Source organism: Neurospora hispaniola (genome assembly GCF_033458365.1).
Source record: "Neurospora hispaniola strain FGSC 10403 chromosome Unknown B0T23scaffold_9, whole genome shotgun sequence".
In the NCBI taxonomy this organism is placed as follows: Eukaryota; Fungi; Ascomycota; class Sordariomycetes; order Sordariales; family Sordariaceae; genus Neurospora; species Neurospora hispaniola.
This window is the reverse complement of record NW_026944414.1, coordinates 1,748,803-1,772,868: the sequence shown is the minus strand read 5'-3', so window position 1 is coordinate 1,772,868 and position 24,066 is coordinate 1,748,803. Positions and strand designations below refer to the sequence as shown.

At 53.3% G+C, this 24,066-nt stretch overlaps 7 protein-coding genes across 7 annotated transcripts; 5 read left to right on the top strand and 2 right to left on the bottom strand.

The window, feature by feature from the left end:
• The first annotated feature begins 765 nt into the window (after window positions 1-765).
• On the top strand, window positions 766-4,398 carry B0T23DRAFT_248222 (uncharacterized protein). Its single transcript, XM_062834163.1, has 4 exons — window positions 766-1,535; window positions 1,629-1,993; window positions 2,058-3,382; window positions 3,452-4,398. The coding sequence occupies exons 1-4, from the start codon at window positions 947-949 to the stop codon at window positions 4,335-4,337; spliced, it is 3,165 nt and encodes a 1,054-aa protein (XP_062688960.1). The 5' UTR covers window positions 766-946; the 3' UTR covers window positions 4,338-4,398.
• Window positions 4,399-4,679: 281 nt separating this feature from the next.
• On the bottom strand, window positions 4,680-5,372 carry B0T23DRAFT_366911 (uncharacterized protein; the record flags this gene model as incomplete). The annotated part of the gene is made up of 3 exons (XM_062836404.1): window positions 5,069-5,372; window positions 4,971-4,982; window positions 4,680-4,868 (listed from the first exon to the last, which is right to left on the bottom strand). The coding sequence occupies exons 1-3, from the start codon at window positions 5,165-5,167 to the stop codon at window positions 4,680-4,682; spliced, it is 300 nt and encodes a 99-aa protein (XP_062688959.1). The 5' UTR covers window positions 5,168-5,372.
• Window positions 5,373-7,081: 1,709 nt separating this feature from the next.
• On the top strand, window positions 7,082-8,800 carry B0T23DRAFT_408242 (peptidase S8/S53 domain-containing protein; the record flags this gene model as incomplete). The annotated part of the gene is made up of 6 exons (XM_062839277.1): window positions 7,082-7,246; window positions 7,544-7,746; window positions 7,822-7,876; window positions 7,937-8,103; window positions 8,155-8,244; window positions 8,371-8,800. 6 exons carry the CDS (start codon window positions 7,082-7,084, stop codon window positions 8,798-8,800), a joined length of 1,110 nt encoding a protein of 369 aa, XP_062688958.1.
• Window positions 8,801-9,213: 413 nt separating this feature from the next.
• Window positions 9,214-9,932, top strand: B0T23DRAFT_248164 (uncharacterized protein). Its single transcript, XM_062834162.1, has 2 exons — window positions 9,214-9,486; window positions 9,565-9,932. The coding sequence occupies exons 1-2, from the start codon at window positions 9,307-9,309 to the stop codon at window positions 9,808-9,810; spliced, it is 426 nt and encodes a 141-aa protein (XP_062688957.1). The 5' UTR covers window positions 9,214-9,306; the 3' UTR covers window positions 9,811-9,932.
• A 2,168-nt stretch (window positions 9,933-12,100) lies between these two features.
• B0T23DRAFT_325413 (uncharacterized protein) lies at window positions 12,101-13,084 on the top strand (the record flags this gene model as incomplete). Its single annotated transcript, XM_062835507.1, has 2 exons — window positions 12,101-12,598; window positions 12,650-13,084. The coding sequence occupies 2 exons, from the start codon at window positions 12,101-12,103 to the stop codon at window positions 13,082-13,084; spliced, it is 933 nt and encodes a 310-aa protein (XP_062688956.1).
• A 2,954-nt stretch (window positions 13,085-16,038) lies between these two features.
• Window positions 16,039-18,657, bottom strand: B0T23DRAFT_248114 (uncharacterized protein). The gene is made up of 4 exons (XM_062834161.1): window positions 18,334-18,657; window positions 17,890-18,274; window positions 17,226-17,828; window positions 16,039-17,164 (listed from the first exon to the last, which is right to left on the bottom strand). The coding sequence occupies exons 1-4, from the start codon at window positions 18,461-18,463 to the stop codon at window positions 16,138-16,140; spliced, it is 2,145 nt and encodes a 714-aa protein (XP_062688955.1). The 5' UTR covers window positions 18,464-18,657; the 3' UTR covers window positions 16,039-16,137.
• Window positions 18,658-20,464: 1,807 nt separating this feature from the next.
• On the top strand, window positions 20,465-23,526 carry B0T23DRAFT_325981 (uncharacterized protein; the record flags this gene model as incomplete). Its single annotated transcript, XM_062835536.1, has 3 exons — window positions 20,465-20,680; window positions 20,745-21,991; window positions 22,053-23,526. The coding sequence occupies 3 exons, from the start codon at window positions 20,465-20,467 to the stop codon at window positions 23,524-23,526; spliced, it is 2,937 nt and encodes a 978-aa protein (XP_062688954.1).
• Window positions 23,527-24,066: the final 540 nt, after the last annotated feature.

The following is a 24,066-nucleotide window of genomic DNA, read 5'->3' as shown; positions in this document are numbered from 1 at the left end:
CAGATCCCGATCAGCCCCTTCTCATGGCTGGTTCCCCAAACAGGAAACTATTGTGCAATTCGAGAGTGGTGATAGGCCAGCCGGACAGGACTCCATCGGCCCCTACGACGCCATCTGTCGGCAAGTCACGTTCTATCGATGCGAAATCTTGACGCCGACAAGCTGAAATCGGAATGAAAAGCCATACCGCGATGCCACAGATCTGGCCAGCCAACTAGCTCTTGTCATGGCGTCCCTCGGGTCCAAGCAGGGCAGTCATGAAGCCTCTATTGCCCCAGCCATCCTTGCAAAGGCTCCTGTTGTACTCCTGCCTGTAACCAGCCCAGCACATGAACATAACACCATTTTCCAAGACATGCATACTCTCATCTTGGCTTGCATTGGAGCAAATGGGCATATGGTTCCCCTTGTGCCATCCGGATAGTCGTCAGAGAGTTACAGATTCAACCAAGTTGTGCCCCCAGCCAGTATCACTGCTTCCACATAGGCGCCCTTCATCAAAGCCCTTGCTCACATTGGCATATCCATGTCCCTCAAGAGCGCTATGTCTTGTGTGTCTCGACAATTCTTACCTCTTCTACTAGGCTTTCCCCTGAAAGAAATCCGGACGCCTCGACCGGAGTTGCTTTATCGACCCAAAACGCAGCATCACTTCCGAGGCATCCACTTTACTTTACCTCTCCCTGTTCCCAGATTACATGTATTGGCGAGCCTTCGGCTGCCTGCCTGTTATTTTCTTTCCACGGATCTCGATCGGGAGACGCCGCGGCCCGACTTTCGCAAGTTCTGAGCTGTCCCCTTGATCACGGTTGCCGTGTTTCTAGAACAGATCTATCACCTCTTCGACACCGAGACACGCTTCGTGGCGTTGCCTTTGCGGCCCCTGCTGCGTTGAACATCCTTGCAGACGTAGGTGGTCCGGGTCTAGGTTCAGAAAACAAAAAAAATGAATCCAGGCGTCCAACATCCAAAAATACACACAAATCAATGGATTGTTGAACGGCATCGTGCCTTACCGCCGCCATCATCAGTCCATCTTGCTGCACTCGATGATCACTCACAGTCTTATTCTGCCGTCACCGACTCAAACCCGACTAGTGGTGGCCCTTACGAGGTGTCGCCAGCGAAACGGGTAAGGATATCAGGCGTTCTAGCATCCTCAACCGCAGGCTGGGGCACGGGTCAACAGCATGGCCAAGCTCATGATGCAGAAGTAGGGCCTTTCACTGAAACGGGCCCTAGAGCTCCCAAGTCCACTTACCGTGAGAAGAATGGCGATATCACGGTGAAAAAGTCCAACGCAATACCGCAAAGCGGCAGCACGAGCAGCAGTGTCAACACTAACAACAAGTCTCGCCGGGTCCGCACTGGGTGTCTAACCTGCCGTGGCCGCCACCTCAAGTGCGATGAAGCCTTCCCGGAATGCAACAACTGCCGAAAGAGTTGTCGTGAATGCAAACGGGGTCTACGCCTGAACTTCATCGATACCCGAGTCAAAAGTCCGCCATTTGTGCCGCCTACGTTGGAGTGGTCAGGTAGGCCGATCCATTCAAAAATCCAAGAATTCGGTGCCGGTACCGGAAGGCTGCATAACTGCATGGAAGATGCTGACACAAGGGTTACTACAGTACAATTTCATGACGAGTCGCGGCTGATTGCGTCGGAGTATCAGGGTGGATTGGGACGCTATCCCCGGCTGGATCAGAACACCGCCGTCACGCCGCCTCATGAGACAGAACTGAATGCCACGCTCCGTGTTGTCGCTCAGAAACAGGATGCCGGTGACGGCAAGACCTACCACCCGGACAACGACGTCACTCCGGGCCTTGGTGAACAGGATGTGGTCGACAAAGGCAGTGATGCTGCTGGCTTGATAATAAGACTCTCCCCTAACCAGCCCATTTACGATGGAAATCAGTTATTCCAACCCCAAGATCTGCACCTGCGGAATGACAGCGACGGTCCTTTTACGATGCGGGTCAAGATCTCACAAGTAAGCACAATGTATTGTTAGTATCATCATCCAGAGTGCACTTTTACTGACGGAAATTTAACAGCATCACACAGCAAAGGGTGGCTGGGCTTCACAAGCCCAAGGATACAGGAGGAGCGAGGTATCAGCGAGTGCGGTGCCTTCTTTTTCCCAGTATGGCCATCAAAGTCAGTCTGCACGGCAAAGCGTTCCAATGACGACCTACGGGCTGCAAACCAGCCAAACCCAGCACGCGCCCGAAGCCATGTCAGAAAATTCGACCGCCAGGACTACCCCGTCAAAGAAAACAACTGTCGAACGGGACTATCTCAGCACGGATTCCGAAATTCATCTTATGCAAGTGTTCATTAGCGAAGTCGCCCCTTGGATGGACATCCTTAGTAAAGGCAAGCATTTCGCCAACACGATGCCCGACCTAGCCCTCAAATCACCCATGCTTCTCAATGCTCTCCTAGCCTGTGGCACCATGCACCTCTCCCTGACACAACGACAACAACAACAACAAGAACAACAATCTTCTTCCCAGCCTTCCGGTATCAGCACTATCAACAAAGCCTGTTCGTACTACGATCTCGCAATGATGGAGCTCTTGCATAACCTCGAGCAGACTGGCTCACCATCGGACCGCAATGCAGCCGAGTGTGCCACCGCGGCTACTGTGCTCAACGCGTACGACATTATGAACAGCGGCGGGAACCCGTCCCCATCCCCGTTCCCGTTCCCGTTATCGAGATCGCAGCAGCAGCAGCGGGTAGCAATAGATTACCACATCGCCGGCTGCGCCAGGGCGCTGGTAAAGGAATGCCGGTGGAACGCGAACTCGGCGTCAGCGGCGGGGACTGGTGTGGGGGAAGCTTGTTTTTGGTTCAACGGGTGCATGGAGGTGCTCAGCTGTTTGCAGCCGGCGCTGGTGATGATGAACTCGTGGCAGCAGACCCCAACTGTTTGGGATCCCGATCAGTGGGGGCTGGATGTGAATGTTGACCGATGGGCGACTGCTGCGAATAGTACGGCGGTTACGGGGAACGACAGTGATCTGAAAATAATTGAAAATGATGACCAGTCGCCCTTTGGGCTTCGTCGGCTCGGTGCTTCGGGCGGTGGGGGATACGGCACTGGCAACGGCAGCGGAGAGGAAGAGCTTTGGGCGCAACGCATCCTCTACGTCCTCGCCAAGGTTGTTAACTTTTGCTCTGCAAACAACAACAGCGTGTCACGATACCAAGAAACCTCGCCTCACGACGAACAGATGCGTCTCCAGAGGCGATTCACGGAGTGGAAGAGCCTCAATGACATGTGCGACACCTGGAGAAGTAATTGTCCGCGATCAATGCGGCCGTATGGATATGTTCGCTCGTTCTCGAGCGGGTCGTTGTTTCCTAATGTCTGGTAAGCTTCATCTCTCTACCCATTTCCATGCGTAAGATAAAATGACTGACAGGCCTCGTTGTTTTAAAGGCTCATCAAACGCCCTGCCCTCATCGCCCGCCTCTTCTACCACGTAGCCATGTGCATCCTCGCCCAAGTAAACCCCGTCAGTCCGCGCGATAGCGACGCCAACCGCGAGCTTCAGCAACATCACGCTCGGCAGGTGTGCGGTATTGCCGCGCATAACAAAGATCGTGCCGTGGCGTCGATAGTGACTCGCTGCGTTGCGACCGTGGGCGGTGTGCTATCTGATCGAGCTGAGCAGACTGAGGCATTGGCTATCCTGGAGAGGATCAGCACCGAGGCTGGGTGGAGGTTGGGTAGCTTGGTGACTGATATGAAGAGGGCTTGGAGCTGGGGAGTTGTTGAGATGCCAAATGGTGGTGGTGGTGGTGGTACAAATGCTGCCAACGGGAACAACAATAGAGGAGGAGGAGTAGAAGGAGGAAAATCCTTTGCTTCGGCTCTACTTGGTGCTGGCGGTCTGACCTCGGCGACCGGGCAGACAACAATGGAATTACCGCTTCCTTTGCCTTTGAGACCGCCTTCTATATTACAGCTTTTTGGTGCGTCGTCGCAAACTCAGCAACATCAGGAACAACAGGCGCCAACTACCCGAACTTCTCCCACAGCGGCAGCAACTACGTACTCCAACTCGTCTACTATACCTAATTTGACGACTGTTCAACCAACTCTTACTATTACTCCCTCGAGCAGCCGACACCAGACGCATCAGACGCATCACACTCATCCGACACACCAAAGCAGACCTAGTCCGCCTTCTTCGGCTGTGGGCGTTAGTCAACAAGCATATCAGGGATGGTACCACCAGGCCCCTTCGCCTACAAGGTCAGGCAACATGAGTTCACAGCAGATGGGAGGGGCAGGAGGCTCTTCTTCTCTTAGATGGGGTTGAAATCCCGTGGACATGATCTCCACAAAGACGTTTCGCTATGGTAAACTTCTCCAAGTTCCCTGTCACCACGAAGATTTCGCTCCACGTTTTGTTGCATTCGGTCAAATTGCGAGGCTACTTGCTCAGAATTTCGAGGTCCGAAAGAAGTATTTAATAATCATATTCAACAACCCGCACATTCCATCAATAATAAAATCCACCACCATCAAAAAAAAGACGGCTCCTGGTCCATGGAAGGCAACCAGTGTCACGCCAACTCGAAGAAGCGAAGATAACCAACTCATCATCCCATCTCAGCACTTTCATGATCGCCCCTTTCTGAGCCCCTGTGACAGAGAACTTTTAGGCCTTGGTGGTTTGAGGAACATAGCCCTCAACCTTGTCGACAACTGCCTTCTCGGGGGCGATAGCGTCAAGGACAACCTCGCCGGCATCGTTGGCGGCGATGTTAAGGCACGAGATCAGGCAGCCCGGGCAGGCGAGAGGGGTGGCGGTGCACACAGAGGTGAGGCAATTGACGATGCAAGGCTCCTGGGGGGTGGATGTCAGTGACAAGAATTCAATCATAGGAGTTAGGGAGGTAGGCAAGGTAGGTTGGCGTTGGGGCTTGGGAGGAGGATGGGGATGTCGTACAGGCAGGACTTGCTATAGTGAGATTACTTTGTTAGCAAGCTGAACCGCTGTTTACTACACATGTGGTCAAGAAGGGAGAGCGGGAGGGGGGAACTTACGCGCTGCTGAAGGCCATTGATGGACTGGTCCATGCGGGCGGCAGGGGATGCCATGGCCAGGCCGGCGAGGGCGGAGGTGAGGACGGTGGTGAAGAGCATTGTGTAGGGTAGGTTTTGATTTTGGTGGCAGGTAGAGTGCTTGACGGTTGATGGTTGATGAGGAAATGTGGATGTGAAGGATGATGGTTTTTTTTCTGGTCAGAGTCTAGGAAGCTTGCTCCTCTTTATAGATGTTCATTGTCAGAGAAAGGTCGTCTCCACGGTCACCGTCGCCTCCACGGTTATCGTCACCCCCACGGTCATCCACCCAGTCCAAGAAATTTCTTGCTCAACGAGGTAGCCCTTGGAAGACCGGTGTGATATTGGAATTGACTCGACTGCGTCGATCTGCATCCTGTCCTAACTCATCCATCAATGGAACAGTAAGAGCGGCACAACAATCATCCTCCATCCCCCCCTTTGGAGCCTGGTGGTTGTCTATTCCAGCTCTGCCATCATCGACATAATCGGCGATCCTTTCTTGTTTTCGAGCCAGGTGGTGAACGTGGTTGTTGAACAAGCTCTAACTGGTTACCTTACCTTGACCAGGACCTACCTTACGTCTACTTGCCTTACATACAGTACCTACCTTCCTACCTAGGCACATTGGATACATAGGATTCGTTCCATAGCGCGCCACCTGGGTTGTAGAAAAGAATCTCTGGGATGTTCTTGCAACTGGAAGATACATTTCAGGACGATTCTTAGACGAAAATGATCCATGGATCAGTTTGAGACGACAAGACCATCTCCAGGATAACTTTAAACCGTCTTTAAGACCCAAATGTTCTACGCTGGCAAAATCGCCTACTATGAACATGACGTCAAGAAGAATCTCATGAGTAAAATACTTATATCATACAGTAATACAACGAAATGACCATGACTAATATCGCTTTACGTAACAAGAACATCCCTACCCCCAGGCGTTGATTTTTCAGGATGGAACTGATCTATGGACAAGTTTCAATACAAAATCATACACTTCACTGGAAAATTTTACAACTATTGGACAATCCCGGAGATCCTTTTCTTGACAACCCGAGTAGCGCGCTTTGATTGAGAATGAGAGGCAATTATCTCCAATTCACCAGGCTCTAAGCAACCACAGAGCATATGCATAGGTAGCCTTTCTCTACCAATGCACATCAATGACACTCAGTTGTTGTTCCACTCTTTGCCAACATTGATCGGCGCGGGAAGCACACAACCTGCATGTGTCAAAATGGTTCTATTGAATCCGGGGGCCGTCCCGCAACCCGCAGCGGCCCGTAGGTTGCATCCGGGGAGTCGTAACCAAAGACTCACGACTACTACCTTGGCAGAGCGGCACAGACCTTGACGAGGTCGAGTCCTTGCATCAATATCTATGCTTGTCAGCCTTCACTAGTGTACAACGCGTAGGGATCTTGTGTCTTTACGCTAAATGTTGTCACGTTCCTTCAAAATGTTGCCACTTTCCTTGATGCTGGCTGGTTGGAGGGGATCCAAAAACGCAGCACAATGCAAAGCCGGAAACACGGCAAGGCAGCCTCACTTGATGCCTTCGTCCCTAGAGGTAGCTACTCTCAGCAGCAGTTAACGAAGCCCAGTTGTTGGTTGAGAGGCTGAGACGGAGTGTGATTGACTAACACAAATGAGACGCTCCTGCTACCGGTGCCCTCCAAGATCTACGGCGATAGCATGTAGAGCAGCTCGTATTCATCCTTCAACCTCTGTTCCCCTCCAAAATGTGACAGTGTTTGTTGAGCTAGCTGAGCTCCTAATCAAGAGGTTTCGAGACTCCTCGGGAGTCGTCCAACCAAAAGCATTGCTTATCTCAAGTCCTTAGCAAGTCAAAGGTTGAGGCTACACGTAATCTAAAGTCTTCCCATTACCACATGATTGCAACCAGACATCAGGCTCAGCCCATCGCAAGTCTGATACCACCTTTACAGCCCAACGCTCAATATCGAGTCCCCGGCAGACGCCAAGATGCGAGCGACACTGGTGGCCGTTCTCTGCCACCTCTCTCTGGCCTTTGCACTGGCCGACGAACGGACAGTGCTAAGAGCGGCCATCTCGCCAGCGACCCCGCACTGGAAGAGGAGTGCAAGACTTGCTAGTGACCAGGTTATCCCCATCGACCTGGCACTTGCTGTCGATCAAGACATCTCTGGCACAGCGACCCAGGCCCTCAAGAGTATCTCACACCCTGACTCGCCCAGCTTTGGACAACACTGGACTCCAAACAGGATCGCCTAGTTCTTTGCGCCAGCCAGGGAAAGCATCCGCCAAGTGGGGAGATGGCTCAACAGCTCTGGAGTGCCGCGGTCGGCCATGCGTCTGTCTAGGGACGGCACCTTCTGGTCGTTTAACGTCAGCGTGGGGCAAGCCGAGCAGCTGCTGGGAGCCTAATTCCATCTGTACCGCCATCTTAACGGTACAACAACGCAGACGGCGTCGGAGCGGTACTCGTTGCCGGCACGTGTGGCCAGGTACATCGACTATGTCCTACCCGTTCCGGACCCGGACCCGGTCTCGTCGGCGCCCAAGTCTTGCAGTGCAGGACCCGCCGACGCCCAAGGCGGAATAGGCGCACGCCAGATGCGCGACGTCGACTGCCTGCAATATATTGCGCCGCAGTGCCTCCGGCAGCTGTACAACATGGATCACGGCGCCGGCCAGACAGCTCACCCCAACAACTCGCTGGGCGTATATACGCCTTCCTACAGCGCGTGGCTGGCCGAAGACCTTGACATGTTCTTCGGCGACTTCGCCCGGGACCTGGTCGGCCAGCGGCCCGACTTCATGTCCATCGCGGGCGGGACGCGCCAGACCGAGTACAAGTTGACCAACTTCAACCTCGAGCCCAACCTGGACTATGAGTACACCATGGCCATGGCCAAGCCGATCCCCGTGACCAACATCCAGGTGGGCGACTTGGTGGTGCAGGGCAACCTCAACATCATGCTGGCCGCCTTCAATGCGCACTACTGCCGCACCGGCCTGGACCCGTAGTTCGACCCCGTGTACCCGGACCCGGCGCCGGGGGGTTACAACGCCAGCGACTGCGGCACGCACGTCCCGCCGCGTGTCATCGCCATCATGTACGCATGGAACGAGGCCTGGTACTCGGACGCGTACGCCCGCCGCCAGTGCCTCGAGTCCCTCAAGCTGGGCCTGCAGGGCGTGACGGAGCTGACGGGCTCAGCCGACCGCGGGCCCGCCAACCAGCTGACCTACTGTATCGACCATGAGAACCCTAAGAACAGCACGGCCAGCGAGGGGTCCTTTGCGTCCGTCTTCCCCGCCTCATGTCCGTGGGTCACGTCGGTCGGCGGCACGCAATTGCTGCCCGTCGTCTCCAACGGCAGGAGCACCACGACGGCTACTAGTGGCGTGCCGTCGCCGTCGTCGTTCCCAGGCGAGACGGCGCTCGACGACAACAATACCGTGTCGTCCGGCGGCGGCTTCAGTTGCCTCTTCCCCGCACCGTGGTACCAGGGTAACCTGACGCGCGAGTACCTGGCCTCCGCGCCGGGCGCCGCCGAGCTAGCGCGACAGGGCTACTTCAACGGCTCGGGCAGGGGCCACCCGGACATCTCGGCCATGGCGCGGAGCTTTCTAGTCGCGCTGCATGGCGGGTACCGCGCTGTGTCGGGTGCGGCGTCGGCGAGGCGTTCCCCGCCAGGCGGGCGTGGGATGCTGTGACTGGGTTAGGAACGCCAGACTTTGATGAGAAGCTGAAGGAGTTGTACCTCGGTTTGCCATGAAGTTGGCTCGGTTGGGTAGACTTGGAAGAGACCTGTTGGACGGTCGTTTCTTGATGGGTGGTGGGCCGTGGGCGGGGGAGTGGGCAGTTCAAGATTTGCTTCCAGCCTGCATGTACATATGTAGTTAGCGAAAGTCCAGGTACCTGGTTGTGTCATGTACCTCACCATGTGCCCACGGGCTTGTTGGTACTTTGTAAACGAGCTTCTGGCCAATAGGCAGAATGCTTGCCCGTCCTGTGCCACACTGCTATGTACATGCAACCAGAGGGGTAACTCTAGCATAGAAAGTAGAGTGCTCAGCACCCTCCCACGGCAGCTTGACCTCGTGTCGCCTTCTTTTATTTCTCGCTAGTTTCTTGCCATCTTTTATCCCTGTCACGTCCTCCCATCCGCCTGATTCTCCCTACGCTCCCCTAGCCATCTGCTGCAAACCCCCTTGACAACATGAGTGCCCCGACAATCAGCGACGCGGCAAAGTCTGAACAAAAGCTGCCTTCGCGCGAGGAGCAGCTAGCCACAATGAACGCGCGGGTGGAGGAGTTTCAAAAGCAAAACCCCTCGGCCGATCTCAAGCTCGAACAGAAGTGGTGGGTGCCGAGCCTGGATTTCGGCAACTTATTGCAGGTAAGGAATGCCCCCTTCTTCTTCTTCCCGTGATGAACCTGTGGTACCGCACAATCAGGACGCTGACGTGGAATTCAGGATGCTCTTCCACAAGAAATCAACGCCGAACTCGGCGCCATCTTTGCAAAGCTCTTCCAGGACAAGTTTGCCCCCGAGGCCGTGGCCAAGGCACGCAAACAGTCGAGGGAACTGCTCCATACAGAGTATCCCCAGGTGCTAGAGAGAGTGGAGGAGATGGTGTTTAAGAATGAGGCGCAGCTTGCCGAGTTGCACCGCCATCTGCAGGGGGTTGACTCGATCGGATGTGCGGGCGGAAACTGCTGAGACCAGCTTAGACCTCGACGCTTCTCTCTTTCATAACCTCCTTTTGATCCGGACCGTCCAACAAGAATATACCGGGGTTTCTCATCTCACCTAGACAGTCATGTAATAATTACCCTGTCGCCTCGTCCCACTCAAGTAATGCCTCAGCCTCTATCGCGTCTACTCTGACCACCACCTGCCGCCACAGACTGATCCCATAAAACCCGGACAGCAGCGAGTAGCCACCAAGGTACATGGATACACCTCACCCTTCTCTTTGTCTGTTTCTTCCCCCCGTCTGCTTCGGACCCGGCGAGATCGATCCGGCAGAAGAAAGCGTCTTTGACGGACGGCATGGACGGGATCTCGAGGCCGAGGCGGCAAATGGCGTGGGAGCGGGAGGAGCTGTCGTTTGAGAGAGATGCGGCAGCCTCGATGTACCCCACCCGGACAGCGGCATCTTTTCGGTGACCTGGTGGTCGAGGGCGCTGGTCAGCTGGGTGATGCCGAAGGAATCTTCGCTTGCGAAGGTCTGTGAAGGGATTAAAATCAGCAATTGTTCACTTGGCAGGGACATCGAAAGTGGAGTCGGTTGGCTGGCGAAGCGGATCCACCTCACCGATGTCCCCTGCAGATTTCACGCTACGATAAGAAGAAGCCTTTATCCCATGTCATATTCCAAGTTCCCAACCCATCCCGACAAGGAGGAAATCAATCCCATTAGGATGACCAGACGGTTGCTGTTGCAATAGACACAAGTGAGGTTGATGGACTGAGGCACGTAAAGTGCATGCGAAGTGGCAGGCTTCCGAGCCGTGTAGATGTCATTGCCGTTGGTACATAGAGGTAGCATTCCCGTCGATACCTCTTTCAGGGTTTGGGTAATGGTGGTGGAGGGGTGGTAGGCTTTAAAATAGTAGTAGGGTGGTGCCATAAGTGTTTTGGTGATGATCCTGATGGGAAAAAGAAAAGGACAATGGAATTTACTGAACTACCCATGGAGAAGGAGTGGGAGCACGGGCCACAAGAATTACTCTGACAGAAACGTCAAAGCGCAAAAGGTACCTAATCGCCGACTCTTGTAGGTCGTAATTGGGGATGTAGATGTGTGTTCTTGGAATAATGGATAATACAGTTGGACTGGCTACCTCTGGGTACCTCTACTGTTGCTGATTCTCGTTGCTTTGATTCCATGCAGAGAAACCGGACGGGTGTTCTGGAGAGGTGAGATTAAGAATAAATGAGGGAGAATTACGCACGACGCGCATCTACAGAAGCGAACGGCCACCTAGGTACAATTCCAGGAGGGGCAGGTCAATGCATCCGTACATATGCGTAGACGGGAGGAGGTACAGACGGGAACAAGACGGGATGGATGGCAAACTGCAGGATGGAAGCAGGAACCAAGACAGCACAAGGGTCCACAATTAGGGCTGACCAATGACATGTTATACACAACTGCCATGGTCTCGTCCACGACAATCTGACTTTCTGAGGACACTCTAGAGTGGTTGTTGTGGTAAACCTCCTACGTCTCTATGGATCATTGTGACAGCTTGGTAATGACCACAAATCCATCTGAACTGTCTGTCTAAAGGTCAAAGCTGTCGTTTTCTCAGTGGAATCTGTCTATAGGAAGGAACAAATTACAGTCTGGTACTTCAGATGGATCAGAACTATTGTAACTACCCTATCACTCCCTCTTTTCGGCTCATGGTGAGTGGTGTCGAGTCACTCTATCCTTCTCTCTAAAACTTATCCTCACAGCCGCTACTTCTTATTCACTACAGTGGACTTGTCAACTGTAGTTCCTCCTTCGTTCAGGTCCCTACCTACCTGAACACCTCCTGGAAGAACCAGAAACTCCCCTGACCCCTGAATGTTCAGGCCTCTTCGGTCTCCTGGCATCGGCATCTTTCGCATAGGCTCACCCTGGGTCTCTAAGGCACTGCAAGTTTAGTGTTCGTAGTGCCTGTAGATGCGAACGAGGCGCCCCTGGGGCCTTCAGATACCCCCCCAATGATGGGGGTCTGATGAGAACTTATGCTGCTTCATAACTGTATACATAGCCTGGGGCCTATCTTATGCATTGTCCAGTCACGTGGTGGTCCTGCACCTTGTTTCATAAACAGTTCTCCCTTCCGTGCGAGCTCGTTCCGCGTTCCTTTCCCCTTTCCTCTAATCACAGAACAACAAAGTTCATCGCACTTTCATCGCACTTTCATCGAAAAGCACTCGCACGCATCGGAAAGCACTAGCTCGCATCGAAATTCATCTGCAGATTCATCTGACACAACTGCTCCTGCCCACAATGAACAACCACAACTTCTCGAATTCTTCCGCGCTCGCCGCGTTGCTTCACGCACTTCTTTCCACCTTCTACGAAGCTGCCATCATGACAATCATCAAACTTGACTCCTTCCTCCTACCTCTCTGGATGTCAACCATCATCTCCATCGACAAAGCCATCGCCTCCACCACCGGCCTGTTTGCCTCTGGCGTTGGTCCTGCCTTCCGACTCTCCACCAACTTCGGCAAAGCGCTTCGGTGGCTGGCTGAGCAACTACTACCAACAACAACAACATCAGAAGAGGAAAGCAACACCACGCAAGAGACCCTCGATTTCCTGGAAAGCAGAATCCGGTACCTCGGCAACTTCTTCGACGCCACCATCGCCTCCATGACCACCACCAAACCTCCCTCCTCACCCAAGCGCGACCACTCGGCCACATCTTCGTTCAACAACACCTCCTCCACCCCTGTCCGTCACACCCCAGTGCGGTCACAGGCATGTTCGGCACAAGACTACGTGCTGGACATGGCGCCATCGGATTGGGACTCGGAAGATGACGGAGCGTAGAACGTTCCTGATTCGGAAGGGCCTGATTTCGAAACCATGTCGGTCTTATCAGACTTCTACCCGTCTGATGATGACATCGACTGGTTGTCAGACCAGATTGTTGCGAGTCCCGCTACGCGGGCTCGTAACACTCGGAGAGCCGCGCGTGCTGCCGCAAGGCGCCGCGCTTCTGACTTGGTGCTGGTGGGAGCTTCGGGGCTCTCCGAAGCAAGGGAGGAGAAGATGCGCGAAGAAAAAGCGTATCTGGTGTGGAAGAGAGGATACGACGAACGCCTGGCCAGGGATATGGCTGCCAGAGCTGTCGAGAAAGCGAAGGAGGAAAAGAGGTTGAAGGCACTAGATGCCCACCTCGAAAAGCAGAAGCAGGCCAGGCTTGCACCTCGAGGCCCGAGAGTGATCCGGGACCCAATTTCGGGGCGCGTGTTCTCCAACTAGAACACCGCCTCTCGCCTCTCGCCCGCCTCCGCTTCTCCGCCACCGCCAACAACTCCTCCGACACTCCATCAACCACCCACCTCACCACTTCTCACTCCTCCTCTTCATCCTCCTCTTGCCTCTTCTCTTCCTTGACCTCAGCAGGCCGCCGCCGCCGCCGCACAAGCTTCTGCTGCTGCTGCTGCTGCTGCTGCTGCTGACGGACACTCGCAAGGTTCGCGACCGCCCGGCAGGAAAAAAACCGCGGTTCGTGACGGATAAGGGGACCAGAGAGACGAGCAGGGGTTTTTGTTGGGTGCGGCGCAGAAAAACAGGCCGCAGGTGGTGTTGAGCGAGGATGATGGTGATGACGACGATGATGGTGATGATGGTGATGGTGATGATGATGATGATGATGATGACGGCGAGTTGGTTGATTTGATCAAGGTATGTCCAGCCTCTCCTATCCGTTGACAAAGAACCCCAGAACTAACCAAACAACAAAGGGATGACGAGGAAGACGACGAGAGACGTACGAGGAGAGCAGGGGGGGGGGGGGGGGGGGGGGGGGGGGAACATATTTATACTTGGGATTGGGTACCACGGGAATCGGGCGTTTTGGAAATTTGACTTTGGGATCGTTTTGTTTGCATACGCACTAGGAAAAGAAATGGGACTTCTTGGGACGGGACGAAAGTTGCTTTTTGGATGAATACAACATGAATACCTCTGCACTATTTCTCGTCTGATCTTTGCCATCCACGTGAATTTGCGTTCCGCTAACTTTTCGTCTGATGACCCTTCCATCCGGTTACACTTCCATCTGGTCTCCTTCCCGTCCCGTCACGTTTCCAGATGCCACGTGGAAGCTAGCGAGGTACCCGCGAATTACATTGTCGATTCGCCCGGCATAATGAACAGGACTGGTTGAACGCAGCTTGAATCCCTTGAACCGGTGATTGAACTTCGTGGCTGTGGGACGATTTCTTTTCTGGTTCGCTTTGACAGCCTAATGGCGAAGCGCTGATGCCACAGGCCGGATCTCGTTGAATTATCGTCGGAAAGGTTGGCGCAACTGGGATCGAGGCAGGGCAACTAAAGCAGGGATAAACCAAGCAGCTTCAGTTAGCTAATGACACGCTCAGTCTGGGGTAGATACAAGAATGAAGACTAGAGGTGGGGAAACATAGCTGGTGATCGCTAACCCGCGGGCATATTGGACTGAAAACCTTTTTGTTACTTGTTGCGCTGCAGATACATGAGTCGTATATGTTTATCATCGCTTTGTCGCGGATAGAATTTGGAAGCCATAATAGACCTTTGAGGGATAGTAAATGAAACGGAGAGCAACGTAAATGGCGGTAAATGGAACCGAGTTGTTCGTATTCGAGTGGTTGTCCGACGTCACCGTCGATATGACGTTGGGTTCAGCAAAGAGACTTCAGTTTGCGTTAATTGTGCAAAAGACTCGAGCTTGGAACATGCGGGTTACTCATCAGAACCAGTCAGTCTAGACGGGAGGTACCTACGACACACGAAGTGGGTATTCATGTGCTAAAGAATAGCTCGCCAGCACCGTTCTTTCCTTCTGATAAATTGTCCTCATAGCACCCAACGGTCTACTGTAGTCAGCCCTGGACTTTGTTGCTCAAAACATCTTCGGTCACAGACCGAACTAACACCACAACTAAGCAGCTTTTACGACGACAACGACAACTATGGGCAAAGCTAGGTATATACGAACAAACACACACATACCCCGATCTCCCAACTTCCCGAGACCAGCTGTCGAACACTCTACGGAACTCCCACCTACTACACAAATACCGACCATTCCGCCGCCATAATAATCATTGTAGAGAGCCCCGGCGGAGCAAAGAGAATACCAAGAGCGCCTCCGAAAGAATCTAGCCAGAAGAGCCAGCCAAGTAAGAGACAAAGGAGACAACGGAGCGGGCGGCACCCGAAGTCCATCCTCCCCGACGACAGGCAGGAAGAAGTACGGAACGTGACGAACCCGAATCACCATTTTGGTTGCTGCACGGGAGTACTAATTCCAGCCATGCTACCTATACATACACCACCTACCCACTCACCAACGCTGCAAGACAAGACAATCGGCCGCCGCCCAAGCACACAACATCAACGTTGAAAATCCAGTTGGAATATCAGCAAGACGAAGAAGAGGAGGAGGAGAAAGACAATCGAGGAAAGACAAATCAACGTCAACGTCTGGGATTCAAGAGGAACTGAAGCATGACTACAGCCACACGAGCACGAGCCAGCTACGTTTTTTTTGTGCCTTGGAAGACTTGGGTAGATAGGTAGGTAGGTAGGTAGGTAGGAAATTCTACACGCAACAATTGATTAGCCGAACTCTTTTTGTTCGGGTTTTATTTCAAGAACCCCAAGTGAGCGAGTGATCCCAAGCCCTCCCCTTTCCATCTGATTCTGTAATAACTGAACCAACGAAAAAAGTCTTCAGTTTCAGCCAAGAGTAAAAGTACCTATATAGACATTGAGTTCTATATGCGATTCTGCCGCTGTGACACGATTTATGATCAACGATAGACATACAATGAACGCATACGGGATATGAGTACGTGTGTGTTGTGTGAAAATGTGCACTGGAGATGGTAGTAGTTAATACGAAAATAACAGTAATCTACGTCAACTGACAAAGTCAAGGTCAGTGGCAAGTATAGCAAATGGCGACAGAGTAACGTGATACATTTTGCTAGGGAAATAGGGGCATTGACATGTTGCTAACAAAGGTAGGTAGGTAGAACAAGAACAAACCGCCTTAAAGCTATCTATATCCCAATAAAAACGACCCCACACATGACGAAAGCTGCAGGAAGAAACGAAAAGTGCCATATCCAAGAAATAGGGAGACCTGGGAAGTGCCACAGCTGCGCATACTACCTCCCAGCGCCAAGAAAAAGGGGGTTATCATCTCCCAACCACTCCCCGTAGGCAATGTCAGGGAATAAGATTCGGAAAAAGAAAAGAAAAAAGAGAGAAATTAGGAAAAGCCGGGCATACGGCAATGAACAGCTGGAATTAACCTAGAATTATTGGCCATTGTTCAAGGAATATCCGCCAGGGGGCCAGGTCTGTTGTTGCATCGGTGGAGGCCGATGCTGTGGTCCCGAAGATTGTTGTCGGTGGTGTTGTTGATGTTGTTGTTGCTGCTGCTGGTTCTCCCATCCACCCGGTCCCTGCGTATGCGCCCGTCCTAGTCCCTGTGCCTGTACCTGTCCTTGTCCCTGCAGGTGTCCTTGGCCCTGTACATGCCCTTGTTGCACCTGCCTCTGCCCCATCTGCTGTTTCTTCCCCCTAAGCGTCTCCATCAGATCCTGTGAATACATCTGGAATGTCTCCCCAAGCGACAGCGCGTCCTCCCATCGGGCACCGTACCACTCTAATAGCTTGCCGATTTGTCCTAGTGCGGTTATAGCCCGGTCGATGTTGAGAAGGGTGGTATTAGTATCCGACATCCCCTTCCTAGGCAGAGGTGGCGGGGCAACACCGGCCTGCTGCGAAGCAGAGTGTGAGATGGTGTGTGGTGAAAAGAGTAGAATGTCCGCGGCATCGGACCGGAGGATGGCAGCAAACTGCGTGCCAACAAAGAATAATCGCAGCACATCGTGGAATGTATACAAGGCTGTGTTTATCGACGCGTCGGCCAGGCCGCAGAGCCCGCTAATATACGAGATGGCGTACTCAAAGATCAGAAGCTCACCGTAGGTGGAGAGGTGCGGCGACCGGATACCAGGCGAGATGCAGAAGACGTGGCTGTAATACATTTCGAGTTCGAGCATTTGCCGTATGGAAGGGTTATGGGAGACGGGGAGGGTGGAAAACCAGGCGTGCATGTCGTGACACATGCGCCAGATGAAGGCGGTCGAGTCGGGCAAAGGGTGCGAGGGCGAGCCTTGGAAGAGGGATTGGTACCAGGTGGATTGCAGACGGCGAAGGCGGTAGAGGTAGGTGGAAGTTTCGGCGGTGGACGAGTCGTCGGCGAGGGCGTCGCGGACTTCGGCGGGGATGGCGTCATCGGCGAAGGAAAAGGCGCGGGCATGGGCTAGAGATATGGCTCTAGAGGGCGGTTAATAGGCTGTACGTACTAGAGAATGTGGGTGTGTAAGAGGGGCAATACCTGTCTAGGGAGTAGGCGCTGCGGAAAATTCGTCGACGGAGTTTGACATCGGTTATGCTCATGCCATGATGCTCAGGAGGGTCCGCGAAGGGCCCCTGGTCGAGGATCGCACGGCAAGTAAAGCCCAGAATCTGCCATGTGTCAAAGTGGTCTGGATCGTAGGTTGAGTAAAGTGTCAGGAGCAAAAGCGACTGAATCTGTTTGACGTTGCCTGGTGAAAGGACTTCTTGTGCAAAAGGCAAGGCACAAGCAAGATAGTCGAGTCCATCTAGGTAGTGGCTGTCATCCTTCTGCCGGCTCTGGGCTGTGGAGCCAATGGCCAGGACCATCCAAAAGAGCCAGTATTCTGGGGATGTGAACTGCCTCTGGCTTGTTCGATATATGTCTTCGAGAAGACCGTTGAAAATCCGTCGAGAGAAGGCCGGATAAAGCTGGTGGACGCTGCTCATGTAAAAGTCGACAATCTTTCGGGCCTTGTCATACGGCGGCAGTCCAACAGAACGGGACTGTGGCACGAATTTGTTGGTGGAAGCGGCCAGGATGATGGTGGCGAGAGATAGACGGGTCTTCTCGTGGTCTTCCTGGGATACGGGGTTAATCGTTCTGAATAAATCATGGATGATTAGGAACCGTTCGGCCAAGTTGACGCAGTGGGATCACGTACACTGAGCTCAGCGAGGCTATCACTTGCTCTATCTCTTGATCTCCATGCAGGCGTGCTGCCCTCCGAGCAACGTTGACCCTGATATTGTCAAGCGAATCCCGGCGATCTGGACCCCATTCGTCGTCGTTCCCATGGTCCAAAGGGCCGGGAGCAGTGGGGGGATCGGAACCAGGACCAGGCTGGGTCTGCGAGGCCATGTGCGACCGGGCGTAATGGAGCTGTTTCTCCAGCTTCTCAACCCTGGCCTCAAGAGCTCTCACATAATTCGGTTCCCTCCCTCGGATGAAGCGTTCACTGATGGGCATGCACTCGGATTCGCGGCCGAATTTGACGCATGAGGTACAGGCCGGGAGCTTTCCGTCACACTTGATCTTGGCACTTCGGCCTACATATCTCGGCTGTCAATGTTGGGCACAACTATACTTGATACTCGGGCTAGCTCACATCTTGTACACGCTGTGACTGGGCGCGATACTTTGAGCACGGGGTTGTCGAGAAGGTCTTCTTCAGTCGCATCTGAGTCTGAAGGGAGGTCCGCGTGGGCATCATCCCAGTTGAAAGACAGTGTTGACATTGGGAAATATTGAACAACGGCTCAGGCGTCGTGGATTGGCGAATATATATAAGATGTAGACGATTGGCAGCCAGCATTCAAGTTATATGCGGCAAGTGAAGTCAAGTGTGGATCGGCAACAGTGAGAAGAGATGGGACGAAGAGTGATGAAGTGGGATGAACTGGGGCCGCAGCTGCACTGTCATTTTACGCTTTAGTCAGCGTCTGTGTAGGTACCTCTCCAAGCTGAGGCTCTTGTACAAAATACTCATGCCTGGGGGTGGGGTAAGCGGGGGCCATTTAGGTTCTCTCTTATGCTCTTATCCGCTTCATTTGAGGTTCAACAAGCAGACACACAGACAGACAGAGTGTAATATGAGATCGCTTGTGGCATTATGGAATACTTGGACTAGTGAAAAAGGGGTATACAAGCAAACGATGAGATCACAAAAGGATCGTTTGAAGTTGACATAGGTATGTAATGCAATCCACCTAGGATGGCCATGTCCGCCATGCGTCCTCTGGCCAGTTTCGCATATGTGCCTGATATCCACTATTCAGCTCTCACAGACCCTCGTGAACAAAAGGCTGTCGGTTAGGCGCCAACGGTTTGCTCTTCCGAGTCCTTTTTTGTCAGGGGCACCTCAGCCTCCACAACCGTGTTTCAGCCAGACGCAGAGACCAGGGGGACGAGGACTGGTGAAGCTTTGGAAGCTTCCAAATACGATACATAGCAGTCCAAAATCGCATTTGATCCATGCCATGCGCGGGACCTGCCGCTGCGCATTCCTCGGCCTTCTTGTCTTTCAGTTGCTTCGTACCTGCGCGAGTACAGTCCGTCACGTGAGGCCTTGTTTCCACTGCTGGGATAAACAAGGGGAAAGGCCCGGGCCCCTTGACTCGGATCTTCAGGGTTTTGCATGTGTCTGTTCTTCCCTCCGTCCCCTGCCCCGCCCCACATGGCTTCAATCAAAAACTGGGGTACCGGGGTTATTGGGCATCAGAAGGGAAACGCCGGACTGATGATCCGGTCAATGGAATCCAAAAGGGGTTTGTTTGTACAACAATGGACGCGGTCTATTCCGCAGTCTATCATTATGCTCAAGTACTCTCGGGTTTTCTTCTCAATGACATAGGGCTACAAAGACACAAGGCTGCCAAATGTTGATTTTCTAACTACCTACCTGGTTACAGGTACCCAAATGAGCTGTCGGGTGTTTATCTCCACTTGCCAACCCGATTCTGTATACCTAGTGTACGTCTATGCATTGGGTGAGATAAGTGCGCCTATCGGGCCGGTAGAGAAATAGTGTAGGCGCCGCACGGAACTGAATGCTATTCTCACTCGGCCATCTCCAACGACCCGCAACCATCCCATCACCTATCCATGGAACGAATTGCCCTCTCTCGTCCCTCGGTCTGCCACGCCGGCCTCGCTGCACACTCCCGCCCGTCCACCACCACCCGACCCTTCTTCTCACGAGGTGACCGGGCATGTTACTCAGCCGAGGCGGTCCAGAATACGGGCCCCTAACTCACGTATCGTTGCCCTGTAACTGCCCGCCCCTGTTCGTACCCTAGCCGATCGAGGAACCCTGCCGCTGGCACAGCGTTCCCACCATGAATCTCCCCCACTTCACCAACCCACATCTTCCGCCCACATTCTACGCTAGCCCAGCGTTTGGACAGGCCTGAGGGGCCCAGCGTGTGTCACTTGCAAAGTCGCAGGGCAACCACCAAACAACCTAAACACTTTGACAAGCCGAGAGCCTCTTCACCAATTCAACTACTCTGCCCCTTCGATTCCCGTCTTCATCAGGCCCTCGAGAGTCGCTCATATACCTTATCCACCTTCCAGTCAACAACCACCTCCGAGGCGCCTCCCGCCCGTCCGCCATGCTCCACGTGCGCGCAGTGGGAATCTTGAGCTGTGGTACAACTTGAACCTGAACTGCCTCGACGACTTCAACCCCCGCCTGCTTGTCTCTACAACCTCACCCCCAGCCAGCAGCCAGCCAGCCCATGGATGCTGCCGAGATCGTCCGCCGGGCCCTGGGCTCTATCGCCGAACGAAGATCTTCACAGCAACACCTACACCCACAACCACAAGCCACGCCCTCATACTTCCCCTTTCCCACTCAACAACACGCCGCACCCAGACCGGCCGCCCCTCGCCCCCCACGCCGCGATGCCTCCAATCTGGGATACACGTTGACAGCCTGCTGCAGATGTCGTCAGGTACGTCTCTTCCCAGTCGTCATCGAGTCTGCCTTGCTCTAATCCGAGACTTCGATCCATCTAGCGGAAAACCAGATGCGGTACCTCCTTACCTCGATGCATGCCTTGCGAGCGAGCGGGCGCCGTTTGCGAATACTGGGACTCGACCTTGCAAAGAAAGGTCAGCCGTTCTTACGTTGTCAAGCTACGGGACAAGCTACGCCGCCTTACCGACGAACTTGCTCAGTTCAAGACCGATGAACCAGACCCACAGGATCGCCGACAGAGTCCCGATCTATCCAGCAGCCTGGTGCGGCCCAACGTGACCGATGAGATCTCTTACTGGTTTGGGCCCAGCAGTGGTGTCGGTCTACAGCGAACATTAATGGAAGAGGCTAAGCGCTACATGGAATCCGAGTCGTTTGCGAATTTGTTATCCGAGAGCGTTACCCGGCGAGTCGATAGGGCAAATCGTATGCAGAGCATTTCGACAGGGCGCAAGAAGAGCTACCCCTTGATCAGTGAGATTCCGGTTCAGCAACTGCCAAAGCGCGCCACAGCCGACAGACTTCTCGAGGTCTACATTCAGAGAGCACAGATATGGGCGCCAATCCTCCACGAAAAGATCCTTGAGGAAAACGTCAACGACGTGTACAGCGGCGACAAGGACCCCTACAAGAGGTTTGTGGTACACATGGTGTTTGCCATAGGTTTGCGCAAATTGTCGTCGCAGTTCGCCGGTCTCGCCGACAGTTTCTACATCGCCGCCACAGAGTACTTCTGGCAAGTCATACAGCCGCGAGACCTCAAATCGCTACAGTGCATCATTTTACTGGCTCAATACTACCTGTTGTGCCCCTACAAAGCACCTGGCTATTACATTGCCGGATTGGCGACCAAGCTTTGCCAGCAGCTTAACATTGTTGACGAACAAACCATTTCCTCAGGGGTTGATGAGCAGACACTCGATATGCGAAGGCGACTGGCTTGGGTGACGGTCAACAACGAATTGGGCTTGGCATACATCACCGGAAGGCCAAACGGCTTTTCCAAGAGTCATGATGCGATCAACCTCAAGTTCTTCGAAAGCCTCCCAGATGAGAATATCACCGCGAATGGCATCGAGTCCGGGCCCGCTTGTGTGAGAAAGCTGGTAGCTATCCACTTTTGCAAGATGACCCTCCTGCAAGCAGAGATACGACGAGTCTTGTATGAACAAACCATGCCCAATGTCAATAGTGAAGAACATTGCTGGGTTGCCAAGATGCAGAAAAAGCTGGAGGACTGGCGGGATTCTGCCCCTGAGAAGGCCGAGCCATGGTGCAAATCCTTGTTTGTTTCCCGCCCATTTGCATTGCTTTCTGTTTTATCGCTAACACTCAAGAATCCCTAGGTTTGCATTCTACTTCCACAACATGATGATTTCTCTATATCGCCCATCACCGCAAATACCAGACCCGTCTGCTACCGCCGCCGCCAAGTGCTATGACGCGTCCCGCGAAGTTATCGTGATTTCGAGCACACAAATCAAAGCATCGGCCGTCGACGTCACATATATTTTCCTATCGACTATCCACACAGCGTTGAGTACTCTGCTGTGGTCCGTTTCCTACGCCGAGGTTCGAGCCGACCACTCCGCAGATGAAGTCAAAGACATCACGGAGACTGCGCTGGAAATATTTGCCCAATGCTCCGAATTCTTGCCAGAACCACAAGCCGTTTCGGAATTTTACGACGTCTTGATCTCGGTCTCCCTACGCCGCTATCACATTAAGGAGGAACCCATCAGTCCTACGCCGGGTTTTCAGCACTTGCCGAACGCGAGTGGGTTTGGCCAGCCTGGCTTGCTTAACTCCAACATGTCCGATCCAGACATGTTTGCAACACCGCAAGCAACACAAACGCCCCAGGATAAGGAAACACCGATATTCCGGGCTCCTAGCTTCCGCTATGTCTTCGACGGCACTCCTGAGCCGGAGCCGCCAACAGATCTCCAAAACACACCATTCCGCCCTTCCCAACCCATGTTCCGCTCAAACTCGATTTTTGGAAGTCCCTCGACGGATCCAGGCCGAAGGCTCTCTCACTGGGCCCCTGAATCTACCACTTCTGTTAACCATAACGCCCCGGTAGACGCACAAGGGCCACCAACAGGACGTTTCGAACCATCGATATCACCCCCGACAGACCCCTCGACTCCGATTGCCATGCCGGGAGCATTCAACCCACCCACAACTCTTCCGCAAGCACCAGTACACGTCCCCGTCAACACTCTACCAATCACGACAGAGCCTCTCACCTCCTACCACCTCGCCCCTAGCCCAGTGATGCCCCTCCCGCAACACGCACCACCGCTAATACCGACAACAACGGCACAACAAGCCTGGTTCAACCCCCCGCCTCCTCTCCTCTCACCGCATACCTTCTCCTCAAGCAGAGGCAGCATCAGCATTTCCGGAACAGCCAATGACGTCATGCTCAACCCCGGTCTCGGCCTCTGGCTCACGCGGTTTAGCGACAATTACTCGCTCAACCGCGGTCCACCGCCTACTTCAAACGGGTGGGGACCTGCTTGGGCTAACGCCAACAACAATAATAGCAACAATAACCCCAACGGTTTGGGCGCTGGTGGTGGTCTAGGCATGGGATCACCCTGGGGAGCTCAGCCGCCCCCGCCTCATAGCGGTAGCATGGGAGGAGGGCTGCCGCCAAACAATAACAGCAACATGAACAACGTCTGGGCGACTCACTGGTCGGATCAGAGACAGGGAAGTCTAAGCCAGGAACAGCAGGATGAGTTGATGGATGTGTTGGAGACGGAGGGAATGGCGGAGATTGATATGTTTTTGAAGATGGAGACTTCGTGAGTTTTGAATTTGAGCGTGAGTGAGCCTATTGGTTTGACGGTGGGTTTTGGATAATACCTATCTTGGAACGAAGGGAGTTGGGCTTGAAGGGAGAAAGGGTAACGCGGACGGGGCGGCAAGATCTGATTTGGCTGGTTGGTTGGTGTATGGAGTCAGTTCTTTGGATATATTCGGTAGCTGGATGCAGGTAGCTGTGGTATTTGATACAATGAAGAGAATTTTGACAATCAGCTGATTCAGGGTGATTGACCAGCTTTTGAGAGTAAGATGAGCAGGTTTATGAAACAAACAAACAAAAAAAAAAAAAAAAAAAAAAAAAAAAAAAAAAAAAAAAAAAGGAATGCCAGGATATGCTCATATCCTAGCCTTATCACATTGACAGCTTATAAGTGCGCGAGGTCTGTTAGTGATACCACAGGCAACTAACAGTTGTACCAATTGTCGACGGATCGTCAGGGGCAGAAACAACTTAATGTAGAGAAGTAGGCACACGCTTCCACCCTCCACCCTTCCCCCCAAAACAAAGAGATAACTTGAATA